We start from the raw sequence: 21,665 nt of genomic DNA on the forward strand, positions 1-21,665 counted from the left end.
AAAAAAAAAGGAAGTTGAGATCCTGAAGCACAATTTGGTAGGAAGAAGGGAATTCTGTGGCAGACCTTCAGAATACACATTACACGCTTCCACTGTTTTGAACTGAATCTGAGAGAACACCCAGATTAGTGGTGTTGCTTCATCTTAAACTCCTTTTATGCCCTGATATCACACACCCAAATCCTAGAGTAGTTTCTTTAATATTTGCATAAGTTTCAATGTTGATGTCATCAGTGCAGCCATTGGCGCCAATGAACTTGGCTGGATCTGGCCCAAAAAAAAAAAAAACGTTGACAGTAGAGGATGACAGTTCCACGCAAAATGCCTTCAGTAGACTCAGGTTCCTGACAGAATTGAAGAGCAAAGCTTGAATATATTTTGGTCTGTGAATATCCCTAAAAGAGACACTTAAGGTGCTTCCTTTGGCTCATATCAGACATTGTACCATCATAGGAAGCATAAACTGTATCACTTGAACCTCAAAACCCTTTGGTTGGTTCCAGCATCAAGAAAATCATGTGGCAGAATGGAGCCAAAGACTGAAACAGCACTTGTTGAAGTCACAAAACTAGTATGAAGCCTATCTAAATCCAACAAAACATTATTTTATTATGAATGACAAAGAACAGTCATTGGGCCAGGGAAAGAGAGAACATGATTCTACAGCCTGCTGTGAAGAGCACTCACCTAGGATGTTCAAGTGCCTGCTCCAGCAACTAATTATTTATAAAGTGTAACAGCTTCAACAGAAGAGATTGAGAGAGGTCTGTCCCAGAATACCCCCTTGCCCAGAAGTTAGGGCACTCTCCTGTGAGATGGAAGACCCATTTTCAAATCTCTTCTCCACATCAAGCAGACTGGTGGACTGAAGCTATGTCATCCACATCCCAGGTAAGTGCTCTAGCCATTTAGCCACCCAAAAAATTGTTTCAGGTCAAAGGAAATGTTTTGTTTAACCCAAAACAGATCTTTTCAATTCATCAAAAGTTGTCACAATATTTTCATTTGGTTTGACCTGAAGCAAAGTTGTTTTTTCTTTTGTACTGCCGGTGAACTGAAATAAGAGTTATTAGCCCAGCTCAACACATCAATATCATGGTGACAGGCAGAGTAAGAATTTGAATGTAATAGACAAGTTATCCAGGGATTCAGTGTTCGCTCCTGAAGAAGACGAAGGAAGCAGGATAGAGTTAGGTCCATGGCTGCTTATAGAACCTTGCACTAAGCATTTAGATCCATGAGGAAGCATATACAAAGCCCCAAAGGTTACAGTGTTGCAAATGATTCATTCTCCATGCGCACACATCTCAAAAAGGAAGATCCACATTGACACTTCTTAAAGGTGAATTAAAATGTAAAATTATGGGATAAATCTTGTACACTTCCATGTATAGGAGGGTCCTGAAATCAGCACAACTGGTGTTGTTCCATCTCAGTGGGATAAGGAGGGGATAGACATGTATCACCTGAATCATAAAGTGTACTCAGTGAACTCTGACTCATACTGCAAAATCCTTTTCAGTTTTTCTGCTGAAACTCTAAAATACCTAACCAGATTCACCATATAATGAGCTTGCAACAGAGGGGTCCACGAGCTTTGTAGGTTTATAAAAAGTATAGTTCAGACTATATTTTATATATATATATATTAAAAAACCATAGTATACTCACTTCATTGTTTGCTATTTCACTTGGTGTTGGCCAATTTGTGATATCATTGAAGTCACTAGCCTGTAAAGTAAAAAAATATATGTTTACCAGAACAGCATTTCAGAATGAGGGGATGAGGTCTGGCACACTTAACAGTGGTGGTCAGAGACATACTATGTTTCATAGCAGTAATCATAATAAATCACTTCTCATTTGATATGTGAGAACTATAACAGACACAATGTACAACATTACTTTAACCAAGTTTAACAAAAAAACAACAGTGTGCAATCCAGTCAGCTACTCAGAGTGGCTGCCTCCAACAAAGTTCTACACAACAGTACACTAAGATTTAAAATAAAACGATGTTAAAAAGGAGATCCTAATGACAACATCTTTAGCTTGCTGTTACTGTAATTGTCAGCCTAACTCCTTGATGGACAGAGTTCCATTTAATGGATATAGCCATAAAAAGCACTCCCAGCAGCTAATTAAAAACCCCATATGTCACACAGTTACAATATGCTACTGGACAGGTGTATTTCATTTGGATAAATATCTTTTAGATGAAAGCAACTAGGCTGCTAAATGTAATAATATATTAAATCCTTTTTCCCCTCTTTAAATCTCTGATAATCTCCCCTCTGCCCACAGATCTCTTCACAGCTACTAAACAGTCCTAAGAAAAAAAGTGTTAAAAAGAGAAGGTTACTCATCTCATAACTAGTTGTCTTTGAATTGTGTTGCATATGTCCATTGAACTGTAGGTGTAATACGCACCTCATGCATTGGTCCTGGAGAGTTTTCCTATGCTGCAATTGTAGAGCTGCAATGCATGCTCCCTGGTTTCCCTCATGTTCTGAATAGAGTATGAAGGATGGAGCCTTCCTACTAGAAGGTTAGATGAGGACTCCAACGCACTGAGGAAGGAGGGTGGTTTTTGGAATGGACATATGCAACACATCTCAAAAAAGCAACAGCTACAAAAAGACGAGTAACCATTTTGTCTTTTGAATGATTGTATATGTCCATTCCACTGCAGATGCCCCCATGCGATTTTCAGTGGAGGTGGGGCTAGGTATCTCATCTGAAGACAGAATATAGGACTGTTTTCTCCACATTTTCACCTTCCCTCGATGGCACAGTAATAACAATCTAGCAAATATGTTAACAGAGGACCACATTGCTGCTGTACAAATGTTGACGATGGAGGTGTTTTTCACAAATGTAGTAGAGGAGGAAACGCACCCTATATGCAATGTGCTGACTTTTCACGAGGTGTTCTACCCTTAACAGAATAGCACATAGCAATGCAGCTGGTAATCCATTTCAAGAGCCATTGTGTCATAACAGGATGACCTCTTAACTGTTCTACAGAGGACCCAAAGAGCTGGGAAGAAACTAAAGCACTTTCTTCTACCCAGATAAAAGGGCAGGGCTTGGCACATTCCCGAAGTGTACAGCTTTTAATTTTGTGAGCATGTGGATTCAGAAAAACGACCAGTAAGTATATTGACTAATGAAGTGGAAATCAGATACTACTTTGGAAAGAAACTTTGGGTTTCACAGATTCCAAGGCAAGCATGTTGATAAATGCAAAGCAATGCACATTAGAAAACATAATCCCAACTCTACATATAAAATGATGGGCTCAAATTACCTGTTATCACTCAAGAAAGATCTTGGAGTCATTGTGGATAGTTCTTTGAAAACATCCTCTCAATGTGCAGCAGCAGTCAAAAAAGTGAACAGAACGATAGGCATCATTAAGAAAGGGATAGATAAGACAACAGAAAATATATTGTCTCTGTATAAGTCCATGGTATGCCCACATCTTGAATATTGCATGCAGATGTGGCTGCCCCATCCCAAAGAAGATATATTGGAACTGGAAAAGGTTCAGAAAAGGGCAACAAAAATGATTAGGGGTATGGAACGGCTTCCGTATGAGGACAGATTAATGAGACTCGGACTTTTCAGCTTGGAAAAGAGACAACTCAGGAGGGATATGAGAGGTCTATAAAATCATGACTGATGTAGAGAAAATAAATAAGGACTTGCTATTTACTACTTCTTCTAACAGAAAAACTTGGGGTCACCAAATGAAATTAATAGGCAGCAGGTTTAAAAGAAACAAAAGAAAGTATTTTTTCACACAATGCACAGTCAACTTGTGGAACTCTTTGCCAGAGGACGTTGTGAAGGCCAAGGCTATAACAGGGTTTAAAAAAGAACTAGATAAATTCATGGAGGCTACGTCCATTAATGGCTATCAGTCAGGATGGGCAGGGATGGTGTCCCTAGCTTCTGTTTGCCAGAATCTGGAAATGAGCGACAGGGAATGGATCACTTGATGATTACCTGTTCTGCTCATTTCCTTCGGGGGCCCTGGCATTGGCCACATTTGGAAGACAGGATACTAGGCTAGATGGACCATTGGTCTGACCCCGTATGGCCATTCTTATGCTGTTAGAACAGAACCTTGTAATCATCTAGTCTGACCTCCTGTATAACACAGGCCAAACCCTATACTTCACCTTGTCCCTGTAGACTATATTACATGAAGAATCTGTTACCAGGGCATGTAGCTCCCCCACTCTCCCCAAAGGTGATGGCTAGCAAAAAGGCCATCTGCACGAAGAGGTGTAACATTGAGCAAGAGGCTAAGGGTTTGAATAGAGGATCTGTAAGACCTGACAGAACTAGATTCATATCTGAAGGTGAATCTGAATAGGTGGGAAACAGTCTATCTAGTCCATTTAGGAACATGTTTGTCATAGGATTAGCGAAAACAGTCCTTTCAGCAATATATAGGTGAAATGCTGAATTTGCAATCAAATGCACCTTAATGGCACTCAATGTTAGACCTGATTCTTTAAGATGTAAAAGACAGTCCAAAAATCTTTTGAATTGTAGATTGTGTAGGAGACATTATGGCCAGCTGCTCAAGTAGAGAAGCACTTCTATTTAAAAAGGTAAGGAGCTTTCATTGACAGCTTTCTGCTGCTGAATGGGACATTCTGGACTGTCACTGAATAGTGCGGCTCCTCTAGTTTTAAGCATCAAGGAACCAAGATGAGAGGTTCACCACATGCAGATTCAGGTGCAACATGTGCATGTAATGCTGGGAGATCAAGTCTTTGCCTAGTAGCAGAAGTAAGAGTTCTCTGATGGACAATCTGTGCAGATACAAGAAGTAGAGTTGCCTCAGCCAGGCTGGAGTGTGAAGATTATTCTGCCTCGTTCTTGCTTTAGTTTCACTATGTCTTTGGAATGAGGGATGCTGGGGTGGTATATACACAGCAGGTTTTTGTCCTATGAAAGCATCTGAAATGGACTGTGGCCAGCTCAGGAACAGAACTGAGGACATTTCCTGTTCTGCTCAGTTGCAAACAAATTCATCCTAGAAATCCCCACACATGCTCAAATCGACTTTAGAACTGCAGTGTTGAGAGATCATTCATGACCTAGGCTGAACAGTCTGCCAGGCAATTCTGAACTCCCAGCAGGTATGATGCACTGAGAGTTAAGGAGTTCCTGATACACCATGAGTGTCTCCTTATACAGCTTGTTTGATCTGAAGGTTTAGAATGGGTCTGAGATCCCCTTTTGGCTTTAGGAAACGATAGTAAAAAACCCTGCCTCCATGTGGAAGAGGCACCTCTTCCTTGGCTCCTGAACACAGTCTCCATTTCTTGCCTTAGCATGGACTTGAGAGAGGAGTCCCTGAAAAGGGACTGGGAAGTGGGAGGAGGATATAAAGAAACTACTGGGTATATCCTGAATCCACCATGTTTAGCACTAATTTCTCTGTGGTGATGGTCTGCCACACACATAGGAAATTGGATAATCTGTTCCCACAGGCAGAGAAAGGGCCAGTAAGATCTGCACTGATAGGTACGCTGTCCTCAACAGAGGAGTCAAAGAGGATGCTTTGAGGCCTTTGGCTGCCTTGATGAAGTGACCAAGGCAGATAGCGGAGGCCTCCTTCTTCGTAGCCTGCGTTTGTGCAAGGTTTAGTCAAACTGCCTGGAGAGGTAGAACTGTTGTCTCAGCTGAAACTGAGGATAATATTTTGTCCTCCTGGGGGCAAAAGGAAAAGTCTTTAATTGTCAGCTGTATTTCTCAAGGAATCCCTGATGACCACAGCTATGAGAAATGGTGCATCGTTAATGCCATCACCATGATCCTTGAAGCTGGGACTGCAGTGTCCAAGGAAGCCTGCAGAGCTGACATACAGACCGGATGACTTCTCACCAAGAGAGACTGGAACTCATCCTGAGAGTCCTTAGTAACTTGTTTAGGGATTTAGACATTGGTCCAAGAGGGCGAGGTTGTTGGCAATAGGACTACTCAAATGGGAATGGGCAATGCGAAATTATAACGCCACCACTGAATACACCTCTCTCCTAAAAAGGTCTAGCTTTTTTGCATCCTCTTCCTTTTGGGTAGTTTTAGCTCAACCTTTGCAGTGTCATTCATTCACTCCAGCTACCACCAGTGTGCCCGGTGCAGAGCACAAAATAAAACTGGTCAAACCCATGAGACAGTATCTGGTATATCCTCTGTCTTTTACCACATATGAAGGGATTTGTGAGTTACTTAGTAGCCATTATCCTCTCATTTTTAGGAAGGGCTACCATCACTGCCATAGTTGGGTGTAACATATCTATAAATTTAGGAGACTTTTCCTCCACTAGTTCTATTTGAACACCAAGGGCTGCAGCTGTCCTTTTCAGTTCTTGGTAAACTCTGAAGACATCGGTAGCAGAGAAGCAGCCTCTGGTACCAGAGCCTCATTAGATCCCTCTTGAGGCAAGTCCTGCACAGCCAAAGTAGAAGGTAAATCCAAGGGAGGTTGAGGAATGGCCTGTAGCATAGTGTCTGTAGGCTATTTTGTATCAATGATCACTTGTCTATTGATACTAGTCAGGGAAGCCTCTCCTCTCTCAGAGACCGGCTTCTGTGAGGATGACAATCTTGATGCCAGAGAAAGGCCAATGAGGAGACTGATATGGGATGAGAGTCCAATTGAGTCAAGACCAGGCCACCCAATCCTTCAATCCACTCTTGATGAGTGTCTTCTACGAGAGTAGGAATGAGTTCTGGAGAGTGAATTGGACTGTCTGTAATGAGAGGCATAGGAACCCACTCTGAATTCCAATGAGAAGTAGGACTATTTTAAAGGTCACATTGGTGCAATTCTGGGAAGAGACAAATGACCAGGCCTAAGATCTACGGTGAGAATGCAGTACCTGGCTTTCATACTGAGCACAGAGGTGGAGCAGGTATCGTAGGCCTAGACGTCATCACAGAAGCAGCTAAGGAAGATGGTACTGGTCTTCAGAGAAAGGGTGCCATAACAGACACCAATGCTGGTAAAAGTCTGCGCTGCATGCAATAGTACCAGTAAGTAGCCCTCACCATGAATAAATGGTGATACAAACACTGAGAGGCACAACACGTCCTTTGTAATTATGTAGCTTCAGTTTTGTTGACATTAAGATAGACAGTTGACCCACAGTAAGCAGAAGTGACAGATCCATTGTAGTCACCAATAAAGTAGCCTGCCTCAATGGACCCCATATGTGTACAAGAGTCAACAGCTCAGTCCTACGACAGTCACTGTGAGATGGTACCAGGGATCTGCGAGACAAAGTAACCAACCTTTCGTACCAGAGTGGCTTACTTTAATATGGAGATATACCTGTCTCATAGAACTGGAAGGGACTATGAAAGGTCATTGAGTCCAGTCCTCTGCCTTCACAGCAGGACCAAGTACCGTCCCTGACGGATTTTTGCCCCAGATCCTTCACAACCCTGGGTTTAGCAGGCCAATGCTCAAACCACTGAGCTTGTGCTGTAGAGGAGTCCTGCACCAAGGATATTGAAGAAGTGAAATAAGAATGCTCCAAGTGCGTAGGCTTGCTGGAGGATGACTCTGATGAAGGAGATCTCCTTTAGTCAAATGTCAATTAGCAAGGCTGGAGGAGTACTTGTGAAGGAACAGTCGATTCACTCCCCTGCACCAACCGAGCCGTGTGAAGAATGGCCTCCGTGAAAATATATCTAAGGCACTTCCTTTTTCTTGATCTGTAGCTGCAGAAGATCAGACACCTGTCTCTGATATGGAACAGTGAGAGTGGGGGTTACTAATGAGCGATTGGTTTTTGACACTGGGAACAAGGCATAAAGCCAGGCGCCTTGGCGTAGCCTTCCCCCAGTACCAACCAAAACTTGGAGAAGCTCACTGACCTAGAGCAAATAAATTAAAGAAAATGTCCAAATGGATAAAAAAAATGAGTACTACTAACTGAGAATTATAACTATATACAATCTTTGTATGTTCACAGAGGAATGAGGGACTGTACCAAAGCACAGTAACATGCTCCAGCCACCAGGCAGTTAAAAGGAACAGAAGGAAGGGAGGGGCATGAGAGAAACTAGGGTGCATGTGTGGCCATCCCTCCAGGTACTGCCAGGGAGAAAACACTGCACGGTTGCATGAGCCATGCAACATTTAAGATGGACAAATGCAATCAATCATTCAAAGAATCTCAGGCTTTCAATTAAAAAAAGCATTTGATGCTAAAAAAATAGTTTTTTTTGAAAAACAAGAAATGTTTAGAATGTTGACAAATTTTCACTGGAAGCAATCTGTTATTGCTCCTTAGGTCAACATCACCACACATTATTTTGAAGCTTCAGAATCATTTAATTATAAAAATAAAATATAACTGACCCTAAATAAAATTCAAAGGTATTTTTATAGTCACAAATATTTTAAAACCACTGGAAAAATCTTCTCCAACATTAGATTACATACATAACTGCTGCTTCATGTTTAAAAGTTCAAATTACTTTGTACACTTGGAGTCAGATAAGCCATCTACTCTTAGAAATCAGACATAAGAAATCTGAAATGTTATATACACAATGAAACATACAAATTAATTTTATTCTTACTATAAAATTGGAAAACACAAGAAACCTAAGACAACACTAATCATCAGGCTCCAAAGATTACTCTTGAGGGAATTGCGTGCCAAAAACTTAAAAATTCTGCCTCCCCAAAATAAAAATTCTGCAAAAGTTTTATTTGTGAATAAATAAATGTAGAGGCTCCAGCGTGGCAGTGGGGAGTGAAGGCCACTCGTTGCATGGAGGTGGAAGATCACCCTATAGCACTACCTCCTCCCTGAGACAGGGACTTGGCCATGAGGCTGCGCCCAACCCTGACAGTGCAAGAGCCAGCACTGCTTCTTTGCACCAGACACAGCAGTGTGGGCAGATGGATTCTGCTGGGCTGAGCCTAAATGTGGAGGGATCCAGGCATAGAGTGAGAGGGTTCTGTGAAGGGCAATCTGGGTGCAGGCGGCTCAGTGGGAGATGTGGATGCACAGTGCTCGCTGGGAGTTTGCAAGGGCAATGGGACGTTGCAGTGGGGTCCAGGTGAAGGTGGCTGGAGCTCAGCAGAGGGGCCTGGGGAGGAGGGGGTCTAGGGCTCAGCAGGAGGTTCTGGATGTGGAGGACTTAGTGGAAAGGTTCAGGCGCTGGGAGGGTGGGGGTCCAGGTGCAGGGGGCTCAGAGTGAGGGTTCAAAAGGCCTGCTTAACAGGGAGCCCCAGCTATAACTGCTGTTGAGGGGATGCTACATGCCAGACTCCCGTTCCCCCCTTCTGATTTCCATATCCCCTCCCCATCTCTCCCAATTGTTCCTTTCCACATCCCTCTCTCATCCCACCCCTTTCTTTCTCCACTGCCTCTCCCCCCCCCTTGCCCTGCCATACTGTGGGCACTCACTGTTGTACACACAGAAAGAGAGAACAACTGACACTAGGACCCAGGAAGCGGCATCCTGCTGCAGAGTGGAGCAGCACCCTCATACAGCAGGGCAGCTCTGCATGTACAGAAATTGGGGAAGGCAATGGCAAGTGATACCATGTGCCCCTCCACCCCTTGCCTCTGTTTTGGGGGGGCATTGTCCACCCCCAACTGTGTTCATGGGTGTCCCCAGACTCCCCTCCCTGCCCCCGCATTGCTTCCCTTTGCTTTCCACGCATGCACAGGTGCATAAAATTCCCCCAGGAGAAAAAAAGACCACCACACACCAGTCTAGCTTTGCTTCTGTGGTTACCACCTCATCAGAATCTTGTGTGTTCATGCGTACTACTGTTTCTGCATACTATCCTCTATATTTGTTTACCAGATAATCCTGCTATACCCTTTACAAAAACTCTTTCTTTGCTGCTTCCGATGCTACAGCCTCCAACTCTTTCTAAATTTTTGATCATGTCCCCTCTTTTGACTCCCCCCGCCCCTACTATCACCTGAATTAACCCATCAGCCAGGAGATAACACCACATCTTTAGGATGCAACCTTAAACATTTCCCAGCAAACTAAAATTTACTTGAACAATACCAGCTACTTATACAGATAAAATATTTAGGAAAAAAATATTTCTCTATTGGTAATTTACATTTCTTATATCAACAGTGCAGTTAAAATGTTAGTTCAGATCAATAGACTGTATTATATGGTCTCAATCTAATCAGACCTGAGACTCACAGATTAAACTGCTTTCTGTCAAATACAAACCTTGCTAGGTTTCCTGGTCTTCGGTTTCCCTGCTTTTATAACTTTAGCGGAATTTGGCCGTTCTAAAGGGAAGGAGAAAAAACATTTCCAGGTAAGAAATTACATTTTGATTATGCTTTTATATTAGAAAAACTGTGTGGAAGAGTATATACAAAAAATTTGCTCCCTAATCCTTAATACAATGCTCAAGTTCTTTTCTGTGGCCCAATACAGCCAAGCAGGTAAGTAGTTCCACTCTAGTCAGTGTATTTTTAAATAATTGAGACTATTCGTGTGCTTAAAGTTAAGCACATGTATAAGTGCTGTGCTAGACTGGGAGCTATATAATTTATTTTCATACATATTTACAAGTTTCTACAAAATTTCAGGGATTTCAATATTAGGTAAATTATACAATGAAAATAAAATCTTTGACACAATTGTCTGCATCATAAAATATTGTGATCTTAGGCCCATATTTTTAAAGATATTTAGGTATTGCAGCACTCAGCACTGTGATGCGTAATTGATTTATGAGCCTAAATCTCATTTTCAACAGAGATTTTGGAGTCTATGGGATTTCCCCTTTCTGGAAAAAAAAAATGAGATTTAGGCTTTTACATCACTTAAGTGCTACCTTTAAAAGTCTGGACCTAAATCTGAAAAAAGGCTGATTAAAAAATGAGCAAATCTGCAAAACATATTTTATCAGAAACTAATATTTTAAAGATCAAATTCTTTCATACCTACAATTGTGTAAATGTACATGATAAAGAACTTATTACAAATTCATAAATCCCTAGTAATTTTTTCTCCCTAATAACTCATATACTAGTTTTACCAGAGAACATTGCCTGGAACATAGAAAACAAGAAAAAAAAAAGATACACACACAAACAGAATATTAAACAGAAGTTTGCCCATTTACACAGAAATACCTATTTCAAACACTGATGACTGCAAAAAATATTCTGTGCAGAAAACGGTTGCTCATAACCAAGCCACAATCAGTCAGTAAAGTAAATAAAAAAAGCTGAAAAAAGCAGGAGTGAAACCCATTCAACAATGCTACTTTATACCCAGGCTTGGAAGGATTAGATTTTTGTCAGTAAATGTTGATTTCTCCATACACATATACATGTGTCAAATTTCAGATAGGAAAAAGAAAAATGCTGTTTGAGACTTTATGAGTTTGATTTAAGGCTGTTTACTTTGACCGGATATTTTGACATATGCAGTTTACAATTATATGATCACCTGCATAACATGGGTCCCTATAATGAGGGAATTATTTCCCCATATTATCCAGGAAAACATCACGAGGTCCAATAATGTGTGGCTGACCCACTCTGGGTATGTCTACACTACGAAATTAGGTCGATTTTATAGAAGTCAATTTTTAGAAATCGATTTTATACAGATGATTGCGTATGTCCATACTTAGCGCATTAAGTCGGAGTGCATTTTCACTACCGTGGCTAGTATTAACTTGCGGAGCGGTGCAGTGTGGTAGCTATCCCACAGTTCCCGCAGTCTCCACCGCTCATTGGAATTCTGGGTTCAGCTCCCAGTGCCTGATGGGGCAAAAAACATTGTCGCGGGTGGTTTTGGGTATGTCATCAGTTGCCTCTCCGTCCGTGAAAGCAACGGCAGACAGTCGTTTCACACCTTTTTTCCTGGGTTATCCATGCAGATGGCATACCACAGCAAGCATGGAGCCTGCTCAGCTCACTGTCACCGCTGCTGCTGTGGGCAAGTCTACTGTAGGGGCTGCTGTGATCCAAGCAGTCAATGCAATCATTGACGTTCTGTTATCAAGGGCAGTGACACTGGGAAATGTGTGGGCCTCTTTAGATTTTAGGTGCATCATATTCCTGTCCTCTGTTGCTGGTGAAGAACTCTTGCAGCCGAAGAACTCTTGCAGCCATACATTCCAGTCCAGTCAGCGCTGTAACACCCCATAGCACTTCTGTGGTTGACACATGTAACAGCTCCAGAGCTCTTGCTCTTTCACCTTGGCTGAGGTACCTTGCCCTACCCGGAACTCTAAGCATTCTACACAGAAGCACCCGCAGCAGCTGGTATTGCTACAGAGCAGCAGCTCCTTGCCTTTGAAGCAGACAGTGCAATAGGACTGCTAATCGTCATCATCCACCGCTTCCACTGGAACTCTGCTCTCCTGCTCCCTAGCGACGAGCTCGGGGATCCATTCATGAAGCCTGGTCAGTGGTAAGGAGCAGTTCAACTATAGGTTGAGCAAGTGCAGATGGTGGTACAATGTGTCTTCGGAAGTTTAAATGCTTGCTGGCACTGTTGGTCAGACCTCAGCGCAACCAACATTCCCATTGTTATTGCTGCTTGCTGTATGCTCCACATCTGTGAGGGTAAAGGGGAGATGTTTATGGTGGGGTGGGAGGTTGAGGCAAATCACTTGGTGTCCGATTTTGAGCAGCCAGACACCAGGGTGATTAAAAGAGCACAGCAAGGTGTGCTGTGCATCAGAAAGGCTTTGAAAGCCAGTTTCATAACTGGCCAGACTTCGGTGTGATGGTTGTGTGTTTTTCTCCTTGATGCAAACCCACACCCTTTGTTGATTTTAATTCCCTGTAAGCCAACCACCTTCTCCCTTCAAAATAAAGTAACTACTGTTTGAAACCATGCATTCTTTATTAATTAAGAAGAAAGATAACAGACAATGTAGCCCAGGTGGGATGAGGGAGGAGGGAAGGACAAGGCCACATTGCTTATTGTAGCCACACTAAAAATCAAACCGTTTGAATGACAGCCTTCTGTTGCTTGGGTCATCCTCTGGAATTGAGTGGCTGGGTGCCCAGAGCCTCCCGCATTCTTGGGCATCTGGGTGAGAAGACTATGGAACATGGGGAGGAGGGTAGGCGGTTATACAGTGGATGCAGTGGGGGTCTGTGCTCTGGTTGGCTTTCCCGCAACTCCAACAGATGCTTCATCATGTCAGTTTGCTCCCCCATTAGCCTCAGCATCGTGTCCTGCCTCCACTCTTCGCACTTACTCAATTCTTTCCTGGCCTCTGCCACTGAATGCCTCCATGCATTAAGCTGTGCCCTATCAGTGCAAGAGGTTTGCATAAGCTCAGAAAAAATAAGGCATCGCAAATGCTTTTTTTCGCCTTCTAATCTGCGATAACCTCGGGGATGGAGATGATGGGGGAGCGTAGAAATATTCTACGCGCTATTATTCTGGGGGGACTGCATGGTCACCTGTGCTGCTGAGTTCACCACGCTGACCAAACAGGAAATGATATTCAAAAGTTCCCAGAGCTTTTCCTGTGTACCTGGCTAGTGCATTAGAGTTCTAAGTGCTGTCCAGAGTGATCAAAATGGAGCACTTTGGGATAGCTCCCAGAGGCCAATACTATCGATGTGTGTCCACACTACCCCATATTCAACCCAAAGTCGATTTTAGTGCTACTCCCCTTGCCAGGGAGGAGTACAGAAGTCGATTTTAAGAGCCCATTAGGTTGACGGAATGGGGTTGGCTGTCTGGATGCATTCATTTTTAAAATCGACCCAACATGGCTAAATTTAACCTAACCCCGTAGTGTAGACCAGGCCTAAGACCAGCTTTCTATTTAAAGCTTGACTCTAAGGGTATGTCTACACTGCAGTTAGACACCCATGGCTGGCTCATACCAGCTGACATGGACTCAGGCTATAGGGCTGTTCCATTGCAAAGTAGACTTCCAGGCTCAGGCTGTAACCTGGGCTGTAACAAAGTGAGGGAGTCCCAGAGCTCAGGCTGCAGAAGTCTGCACTACAGTATAACAGCACTGCAGCACTAGCCAGCTGGCATGGGCCAGCCAAAGATTTTCAATTGCATTGTAGATATACTTTAAGTGCTCTAAAATCTGCAGGCTTACTCAGATTGCCTTAAAATTTGGTGTGCTTCTTGGAGGTTAGTGATTCCAAATTTGGGGTAATTTGACAAAGTGGTTCCTAAACAGCCCCCAAACAGCTTTTTTTGGTAAGATTAGTTAATACACTCTACCAACGTTTTTTGCCTAGACCTGGGGATCGAACTAGGGCTCTGATCCTGGCCCAGGAATCTCAGCTGCTCAAGAGTTATCCCCACCTAGAGTTTGGCACCCACTGGCCCTTTGGGAGGGCACATTTCATGAAAGCGTTCACCAAGGAGTTTAACTCTCATGCCTAATGCTCATGAGTTAACAGTTTACACAAAGCATGTTCAGAGAAAGGAACCAGGAGGGTCTGTATCAGATCAACTGGATAGCTCAAGGAGATGAAAAATAGCCTGAGCAATCCAGCTAGTGTCAGTTTGAATCCCACCTAGAACAGAAATCTAGAAAAGGTCTGTAAGCACACTGCTAAAACCCATCTGTCAGGTTATCATCATTACATCAGGGGAAATAAAATCAAAATATTCTTGAAAACAGTTATAAATGTGAATAGTTGCTGGGAGACAAATGAAATTCGTGGGAATGGGGGAAAGGAATTTGGAGCTTCAGCCAGAGAAGAAGAGAGAAATGGGGATGGGCGGTAGGGCAGAGGGATTGGGTGCAAAGTGGCAGGCAGAATGGGGAAGACAAGGGGCAGAGCCAACCAGGAGTTGGTTGGGGTGGGAAATGCCTCTTCTTGCGAGATCTGAGCACCTCTCCTCCAGGTGTGCGCCAGTATCTGGGGGCCACCTGCCCCCTAAGAGCTATGAGTCCCCTCTCCCTACTATCCTATGGGAACTAGGATGTGGGGGGCCTTGCCCTTCTGGGGATCTGACTCTTTCTGCCAGCCATGTATGCTGGGATCTGGGGGGAACTGCCAGTCTGGTGGTGTCTCTACCCCTCCCACCCCGCAAGCTGAGATCTGGAGGACTTACTTGCCCCTTTGGCTGTTAGCCCTTCTCCCTGCACGTGCCAGGATCTGACCCCCTACTTCCTGCCTCCCATGATCTAGGATCTGGGGGAGCCCCTCTTTCTGGCCCCACATGGGATCTGAGAGCTGGTCCCTCAAGGAGGGTCAGAGCCCCTCTCTCTACCCTACATGAGATGGCATCTGGGGAAACCCTGGGGACTGGACAACAAGCATCCTCAGAGTATGAGCCAAGAACATACTATTGAGACTGGGGCGGAGTTGAGAATGGGCATGCTTGATGCACATCATAGGTTTCTCAAGCACCATTGAGGGGAATGGAAACACCCACTGAAATCAATGGAGCAGCTCAAATGGCTCAGAGCTATTATTTCAGGCTGTATTCATTTCTATGGGGTTCTCATTCAGCTGAGACCACAATGCAATTAACAGGGTACTTTATAAGGCTTTTGTTTTTGGTATTTACCAATTTTCTCAGAACAATTCCTGGGTTTTGAAAAAGCCAACATGTGGGTTTTACCAATTTTTACCTGAATTTTGGCTTTTTTGGGAGACCTGGGACTTTTTTTTTGTAGTGGAAGCAGATGGGGTGATGCTGAAGGACCAGGGTACAGGTGTTTTTGGCTGCTGGAACTAGACTCCCTGCCCGTCTTGCTCCCCCACTTCACCAACTGGCAGTTTCATTCCTCTGCATAGGCAAGCTGGCAGGGACTCTGCAAGTGAGGTGTCAAAGGCTACACCCTGCGAGTACTGCCCTCCCACCTCATGCTGGATACAGTCCCTTCAGATCTGTCCAGCAGGAGGAGACAAGGCTCTGTCCCCTGGGACAGACTGGCAGAAACCCAGGTTACAGCAGCCAAGACCATACCCCGCCGGAAAGAGCCTCATCCTAGCTCCAGCCCTTCAGCACAGCACCTACACTTCCTCTGTGTGGTGGGAAGTGAGACAGGTAGGGAGCTGGTTCCCAGTCAAAGAGCACGCTGACCACTACATTTAGAGTATTCCCAGGCTTCATGAGTACCAAGCACCTCCCTCACCCTTCATTCTGTTTTTTAACCAGTTTTCACCATTTCTTAAAATTTATGAACACTGATCAATTCCCAGAATATATATATTTTAAATAAAATACCAAAATGAAGGGCCTTAGCTATTTTATACCTCTCAAAGCTATTTCATACCTGGAGGTCTAGATATAGCAAAGCAATTGCTGATGATTAATTTCATACAGTATTATCACAGAGTGCCAGCTCTGCTACAGTTAAGATTGAGAAGACTACTGTTTAAAGGACAATTCTTCTAGGTGTTTTAAAATCTGATGCACACCTGGATTGTCATAAAAATTGGTGCGCCTTTTGGGGGAAGAGGGAAGAGTAATAATCCAAACTGGGGTTCATTTGGGCAAGAGGTTCCTGATACAGTGTTCTCCAGACCTCTTGCTAGCTCTTCTTAAAATTCACAGAGTCTAACAACTTTTGTGGGTGCACACCTCGCTTCTAAAGTGCTAATGATTTAAAGGGCAGAGCAGGATGACCTGGGGGGGGGAAGCTATATGTTGATGATGGGGGGAAGCTATATGTTGCAGGGGATGGAAGAAGTCAAGACACACACCAGCTTTCTCTCATTATGCTTAAAGTTACTGTAACCATGAGGTACTGAAACTGTAAAGTTTGAGACAAAGACCGGCATGGAAAGATTAGATTTTTTTTGGTAAATGCTGATAAACATGGATAGCAACACACAAATAGATAAAAATATTTCTGTAAATTGCAGTTATCAACAGATAGGCAAAGAAAGAAAAATGGTGCTTGGGAACTTACTTGATTAAAGGATATTTACCTTGTATATGTTGACTTGCCACTTGTATAGTTTAACTTTTTGAATCTCAGTAGATACCATCACTAAATTATTGTGTAACCTGCTCACAATTTCCTGAGATTGTGAAAATTTAAAAAAAATCAATAAAAATTGAAAAAATGCTTAAAACCTATAATTTTGCACAACCAAATATTTAAATCAAAAATAAAGAATACTTAATATTGATATTGTCCACTGAATTTATTTTAATCATACTGCACCAGCCTAGACAGACCACGGCTGAGATTTCTCTCATTCAGCCTGTTAACAAGTACACTTTCCAAACACTTCAAAGCATGACAGTTATCCCCATTTCATTATAACAAAGTGTATGTGTGTGGAGAATGGAACACTTAGGAACCATAAAATAACCGCACAGCCTAATGGAGAGGGCAGTGGATTGGGACTCAGAAAATCTAAGCTCCATTCTCAACTTTGCCACTAGCCTGCAGGGTGACTTTGGCAAAGCCTTCACCTCAACGTGCCTCAGTTTTCCATCTGTAGAATAGGGATAATGATTTTTTCTTTGAGATCTACTGACAAAAAACACTATGTAAGAACTAGATATTAACAGCGGCCAGGTAATGAAACATCTCAACTGCACACCTATATGGTGATTACAACTGTCCAAGTGATCATTAACTCATACCAACCACATTTCTTTGTTAAAGCACATACTCCCACTTCCCCCCAGGAAATTCACTGACAAAGAATTTTGTTAATGCAGAATGAAGGTTGCCTGTTGCTATTATCATGCTCTTCCAGAACATCAAGTTCAGCAAAATTCATACTTGTGAACATAAGGCAATACAGAATTAAGGCACATGCTCATGCAACCTTAACTCTGCCTTCTTTGCATGATGCCTCAAAACGGACATAATACATACCTGCATTCTTCCTTTACACGGTACTGAACAGGAGCTACCTACAGCTGCCCTGAGCTGAAACACTTAAGCCACTTCAGAGAAAACACTACATCTGCTAAATATTACAGTCCCTTCAACCTCTTTTACTACCCCCTTCACCCTTGTGTGCACAATGCAACCTAACACTGTACTTCACTTACCTTTCATTAAGCTCAGATATCTCCCATCTAATTGCTGGCAATCTCCTTGACAAGATGACCAATATGCCCCATTACTGACAGTACACACAACACAGAGCTGAAATGAGACATACTGGATCTTTCAAGGAACACATCCAACTATTCCCTTTCATCTCACAGGTTTGGAAAAGGAGATCACACCTCCAGAGGTGGACAACCCCTCAAGAACACTAGCCCAAAAAGGAATTATACTGGGAAGTTCTATGGCCTTTGTTATACAGGAAGTCAGATTAGATTATCACAATGTCGTCTTCTGGCCTTGGAATCACTTCATTTAACAAATCACAGCTCTTTCAAATTGCATCAGCTAATTCTTCCACTATCAAATACAGCAAACCTAGAAGTGAATGCCACTGGAATACATGTAGACAATTCCCAGTGGCTACTGGCAGCTCCAGGAATGGAGAATTCAGACTATATGGCCGTGTACCTTCACTATTTTCTAGTTTTCAGAAATAAGTGTTGCTGAACTCAACATTCTGGAAGGACACCATATATCATTGGGCGACCATAATTCTGTGTTAACTTTGTCAGTTAATTCAGTCTCAATTTAAAGATGAATTTACTAGTTTTCACGGTAAGTAGCTAATTTCCATCACAACCTTTTTCAGACCCATTCTGAATTTTTTTAGCTTCAACTTCCATCCACTGAATCTTCTCATGCTTTTGTCTGCTAAAATTACAAGGAACCATAATGTCAGATTTTTTTTCCCCCCTCTGGGTAGGTACTTCTAGAGAGTGATCAAATTACCTATTACAGCTTTCTCTCTATAAGAGATTAAGCTCCTTAACTCTTATTATGAGGTATACTTTCCAGACACAAATGCATGCAGCTGTTCGCTGAACCCTCTCCAATTTCATATCCTTTTTAAAAGATGGACTCAAAACTGGACACAGTTCTCCACTGGTAATATCACCACCCTACTCATTTATAAATACAAGTTCCTTGGATACATTTGACACAGCATCACACCGGCAGCTCATGATCAAGGTTTACTACAATGACACCAAAGTTCTTTTCAGAGTCACTGCTTCACAGAATACAGTATACCATTATATAACCACAGATCATATTCGTTATTCCTTAACATACAATATTGCATTTAGGTGAATTAAAACATGTTTGACTGCAGCTATCTTACTTAGCCATCCAAATTACCCTGAATCACTGACTTTTAATTACTATTATTGCCTCACCAAATTGCGTCATTCATCAACTTTTTAAGCTTGATTTTAAACTTTCTTCCTGATCATTGACAACAATAATGAACAACACTAAGCTGAGAACTGATTCCTGTGGGACCTCACTAGAATATTCTCTCTCATTGTTGATTCCCCATTAACAATTAGGTTGTGAGATCTTTCAGTTAGTTTTTAAAATGTCATCCTGATTTTGTGTAGGGTTAATTTTCTTAATTGCAAATATCATTTGGTAGTAAATCAGTGCCTTAGGGTAATTCAAATATAGTACATCAGTGATCTTTATCAAGCAGACTTATCAGTTCATTTGGCAAGACCCATTATATTTGTACTCTGATTTTTAGAATGAAATCTCATCATCAGTTGTTCCATTCTTTTGCCTAGGAATATTATGAAGCTAAACACCCTTAATTGCTCAGGATGTTTTTTAAATACTGGCACATAATTAGCTTCTTCAGAAGTTTCCCAAAAATTATTTAAAAGTTATTAGCACTCCAGAGTGCCAATTAGCCAACTCAAAATCATGGCACAAGTTTTTTGGATTTGTTGATTTTGAAATGTACAGCTTTTAAAGATTCTGATTAACATCTTCAGTTAAGGTTGGAATAGAAAGTATTTCATGATTACGAGATAGATGCGTTGTCCAGTTTAATTACAGAACAAATATTTGTTTAACATTTTCTTCCCTGCATAATTCACAGTTTAACAATCTGCATCTACTAATGGACTATATCAGCGTTAGGATTTACTTTGTTCCATACTGTCACAGGTTGACTGGCTCTTTAAAGGGGAAATAAGTTGCAGTCCCCCCCATGACTAGAGTGGCCACTGATGGATCCACAGATGACACAATGTTCCCACCCTCACTGGCATGTCCCAGTATACAGATGTGTTAGCTAATAAAACCTGTAGCAAAAAAACACACTGCCACATGTAAAATGCCCAGCTCACTCCTATCATACTAAAAGACTAATTCTGATTTTTGACTAGTTTAGTTTAATGACAAATCAAGAACTTGCATTCAGTTGTGTATGATTACACAAAACAGAATAAAAATTACAGCACAACTCAGAACTTCTTTGATAATATATAGTGTTCGTGTGTGCAGGGAACAAAGTGACAATGTAAATACAGTTAGATTTGCTAGCGAAAAATGGATTCAGTGGTATGCCTAATTCACAGAGTACCATAACCCTTTATTTGTGTTGATACTTTTGCCCATCATAGGCCTCCTTCAGAAGTTCTTTGTTCTTGAGGAACTCAAAAGTACATATTCTTGTAGTCCCTTGTTAAACAGCCAGATTTCTGAAGCTCCACTTTCATGCTTTTTACATCCAGCCTACTCCTTTCATTTTTTCAAGCTGTGGTCATCGGAGAGAAAACTCTCTTCATGTGAGCATTCCTGCACAATATTGAAAAAAAGATATAAAAGAGCTTATTTTCTTTAAGTTCTTGAAGTTGACCTGTGTTTTGGTGAAAATTTTCAAGTATCTCTCCCTCACTAGTCAGGCAATCCTTTAACTTAGGAGAAGAAATGTATAAAACCTCAACACCAAATTCTTCACAGAGCTCATCCATGCCCACTTCTTTCATGCTGCCAGCACAGCTTCCGAAAATTCTTCAGTCTTTCACAGAAGGTCATAAAGTCCTTTTTACACCTTCCAACAATATCTTAAGTTTCTTGAGCTCAGAATTCACTGCATAGCCAAATAACTTGTCCCTAATCCTTTTCTCCAGTTTAATGTTCAGTCCATTGATGAGCTCATACAATGAAAGAACACTAAAACACTTGGCTTCTAAAGCCTCAATAGTGATAAATAGCTTCAGAGTATGGCTCAGGAGGAGACAACGTAGTTCAGCAACCTCATTGGTAGTCCCCTCATCCCCAAAGCAGTTCCAAATTACTTTGGGACTCTTCTCTCCTAAAATCTGCAAATAGCTATGTAGCAAGGTGGTCCTCTGCTCCTGCCCGGAAGGGCTTAAAACTGCCCAGGAGAGGGCTGTGGCTGGAGCAAGAAGCCTGAGCTGATTGGGGAAAGTAGGCTCAGCTATGCCATGCTCCAATCAGGCCCAGTTGACCCCTATAAGAGGCTGGGAGCCAGAAACCCAAGATAGTCTCTCTCTAGCTATAGAAGGAGATGGGCCTGGCTGCAGAGAGCTGGACATAAGGTACCTGAGTGAAGCAGGGCTGGGGAAAGGAAGAGGAGCTGGGAAGCTCTAGCCTGGAAAACCCCAGGCTGCTGCCTAGCATTGGGCTAATAGGTACTTGGGGTTGTAGAGGGCAGCCCAGGGGTAGGCCAGGCAGCAGGTCCAAACCCTCCTTGCCAGTGATGAGTAGGCTGATACTGTAGTCTGTCCCAGGGCATGGGGCCAGACAATGACTGGCAGTAGCCACAGACTGAGGCAAAGTGGGGATAGAG

The 21,665-nt window shown here is 42.5% G+C and overlaps 1 protein-coding gene across 5 annotated transcripts in view; it reads right to left on the bottom strand.

The window, feature by feature from the left end:
* Positions 1-21,665, bottom strand: part of LARP1B (La ribonucleoprotein domain family member 1B) — a 117,612-nt gene that overhangs the window by 80,733 nt on the left and 15,214 nt on the right. For all 5 annotated transcript variants that reach the window (XM_030564112.1, XM_030564113.1, XM_030564110.1 and 2 more), the window contains exons 2-3: positions 10,249-10,310; positions 1,672-1,731 (exon numbers count right to left, since the gene is read on the bottom strand). In XM_030564112.1, the coding sequence (XP_030419972.1) occupies positions 1,672-1,731; positions 10,249-10,310 (122 nt within the window). The remainder of the gene's footprint in view (positions 1-1,671; positions 1,732-10,248; positions 10,311-21,665) is intronic.

Source organism: Gopherus evgoodei, chromosome 5 (assembly GCF_007399415.2).
Source record: "Gopherus evgoodei ecotype Sinaloan lineage chromosome 5, rGopEvg1_v1.p, whole genome shotgun sequence".
NCBI lineage: Eukaryota > Metazoa > Chordata > Testudines > Testudinidae > Gopherus > Gopherus evgoodei.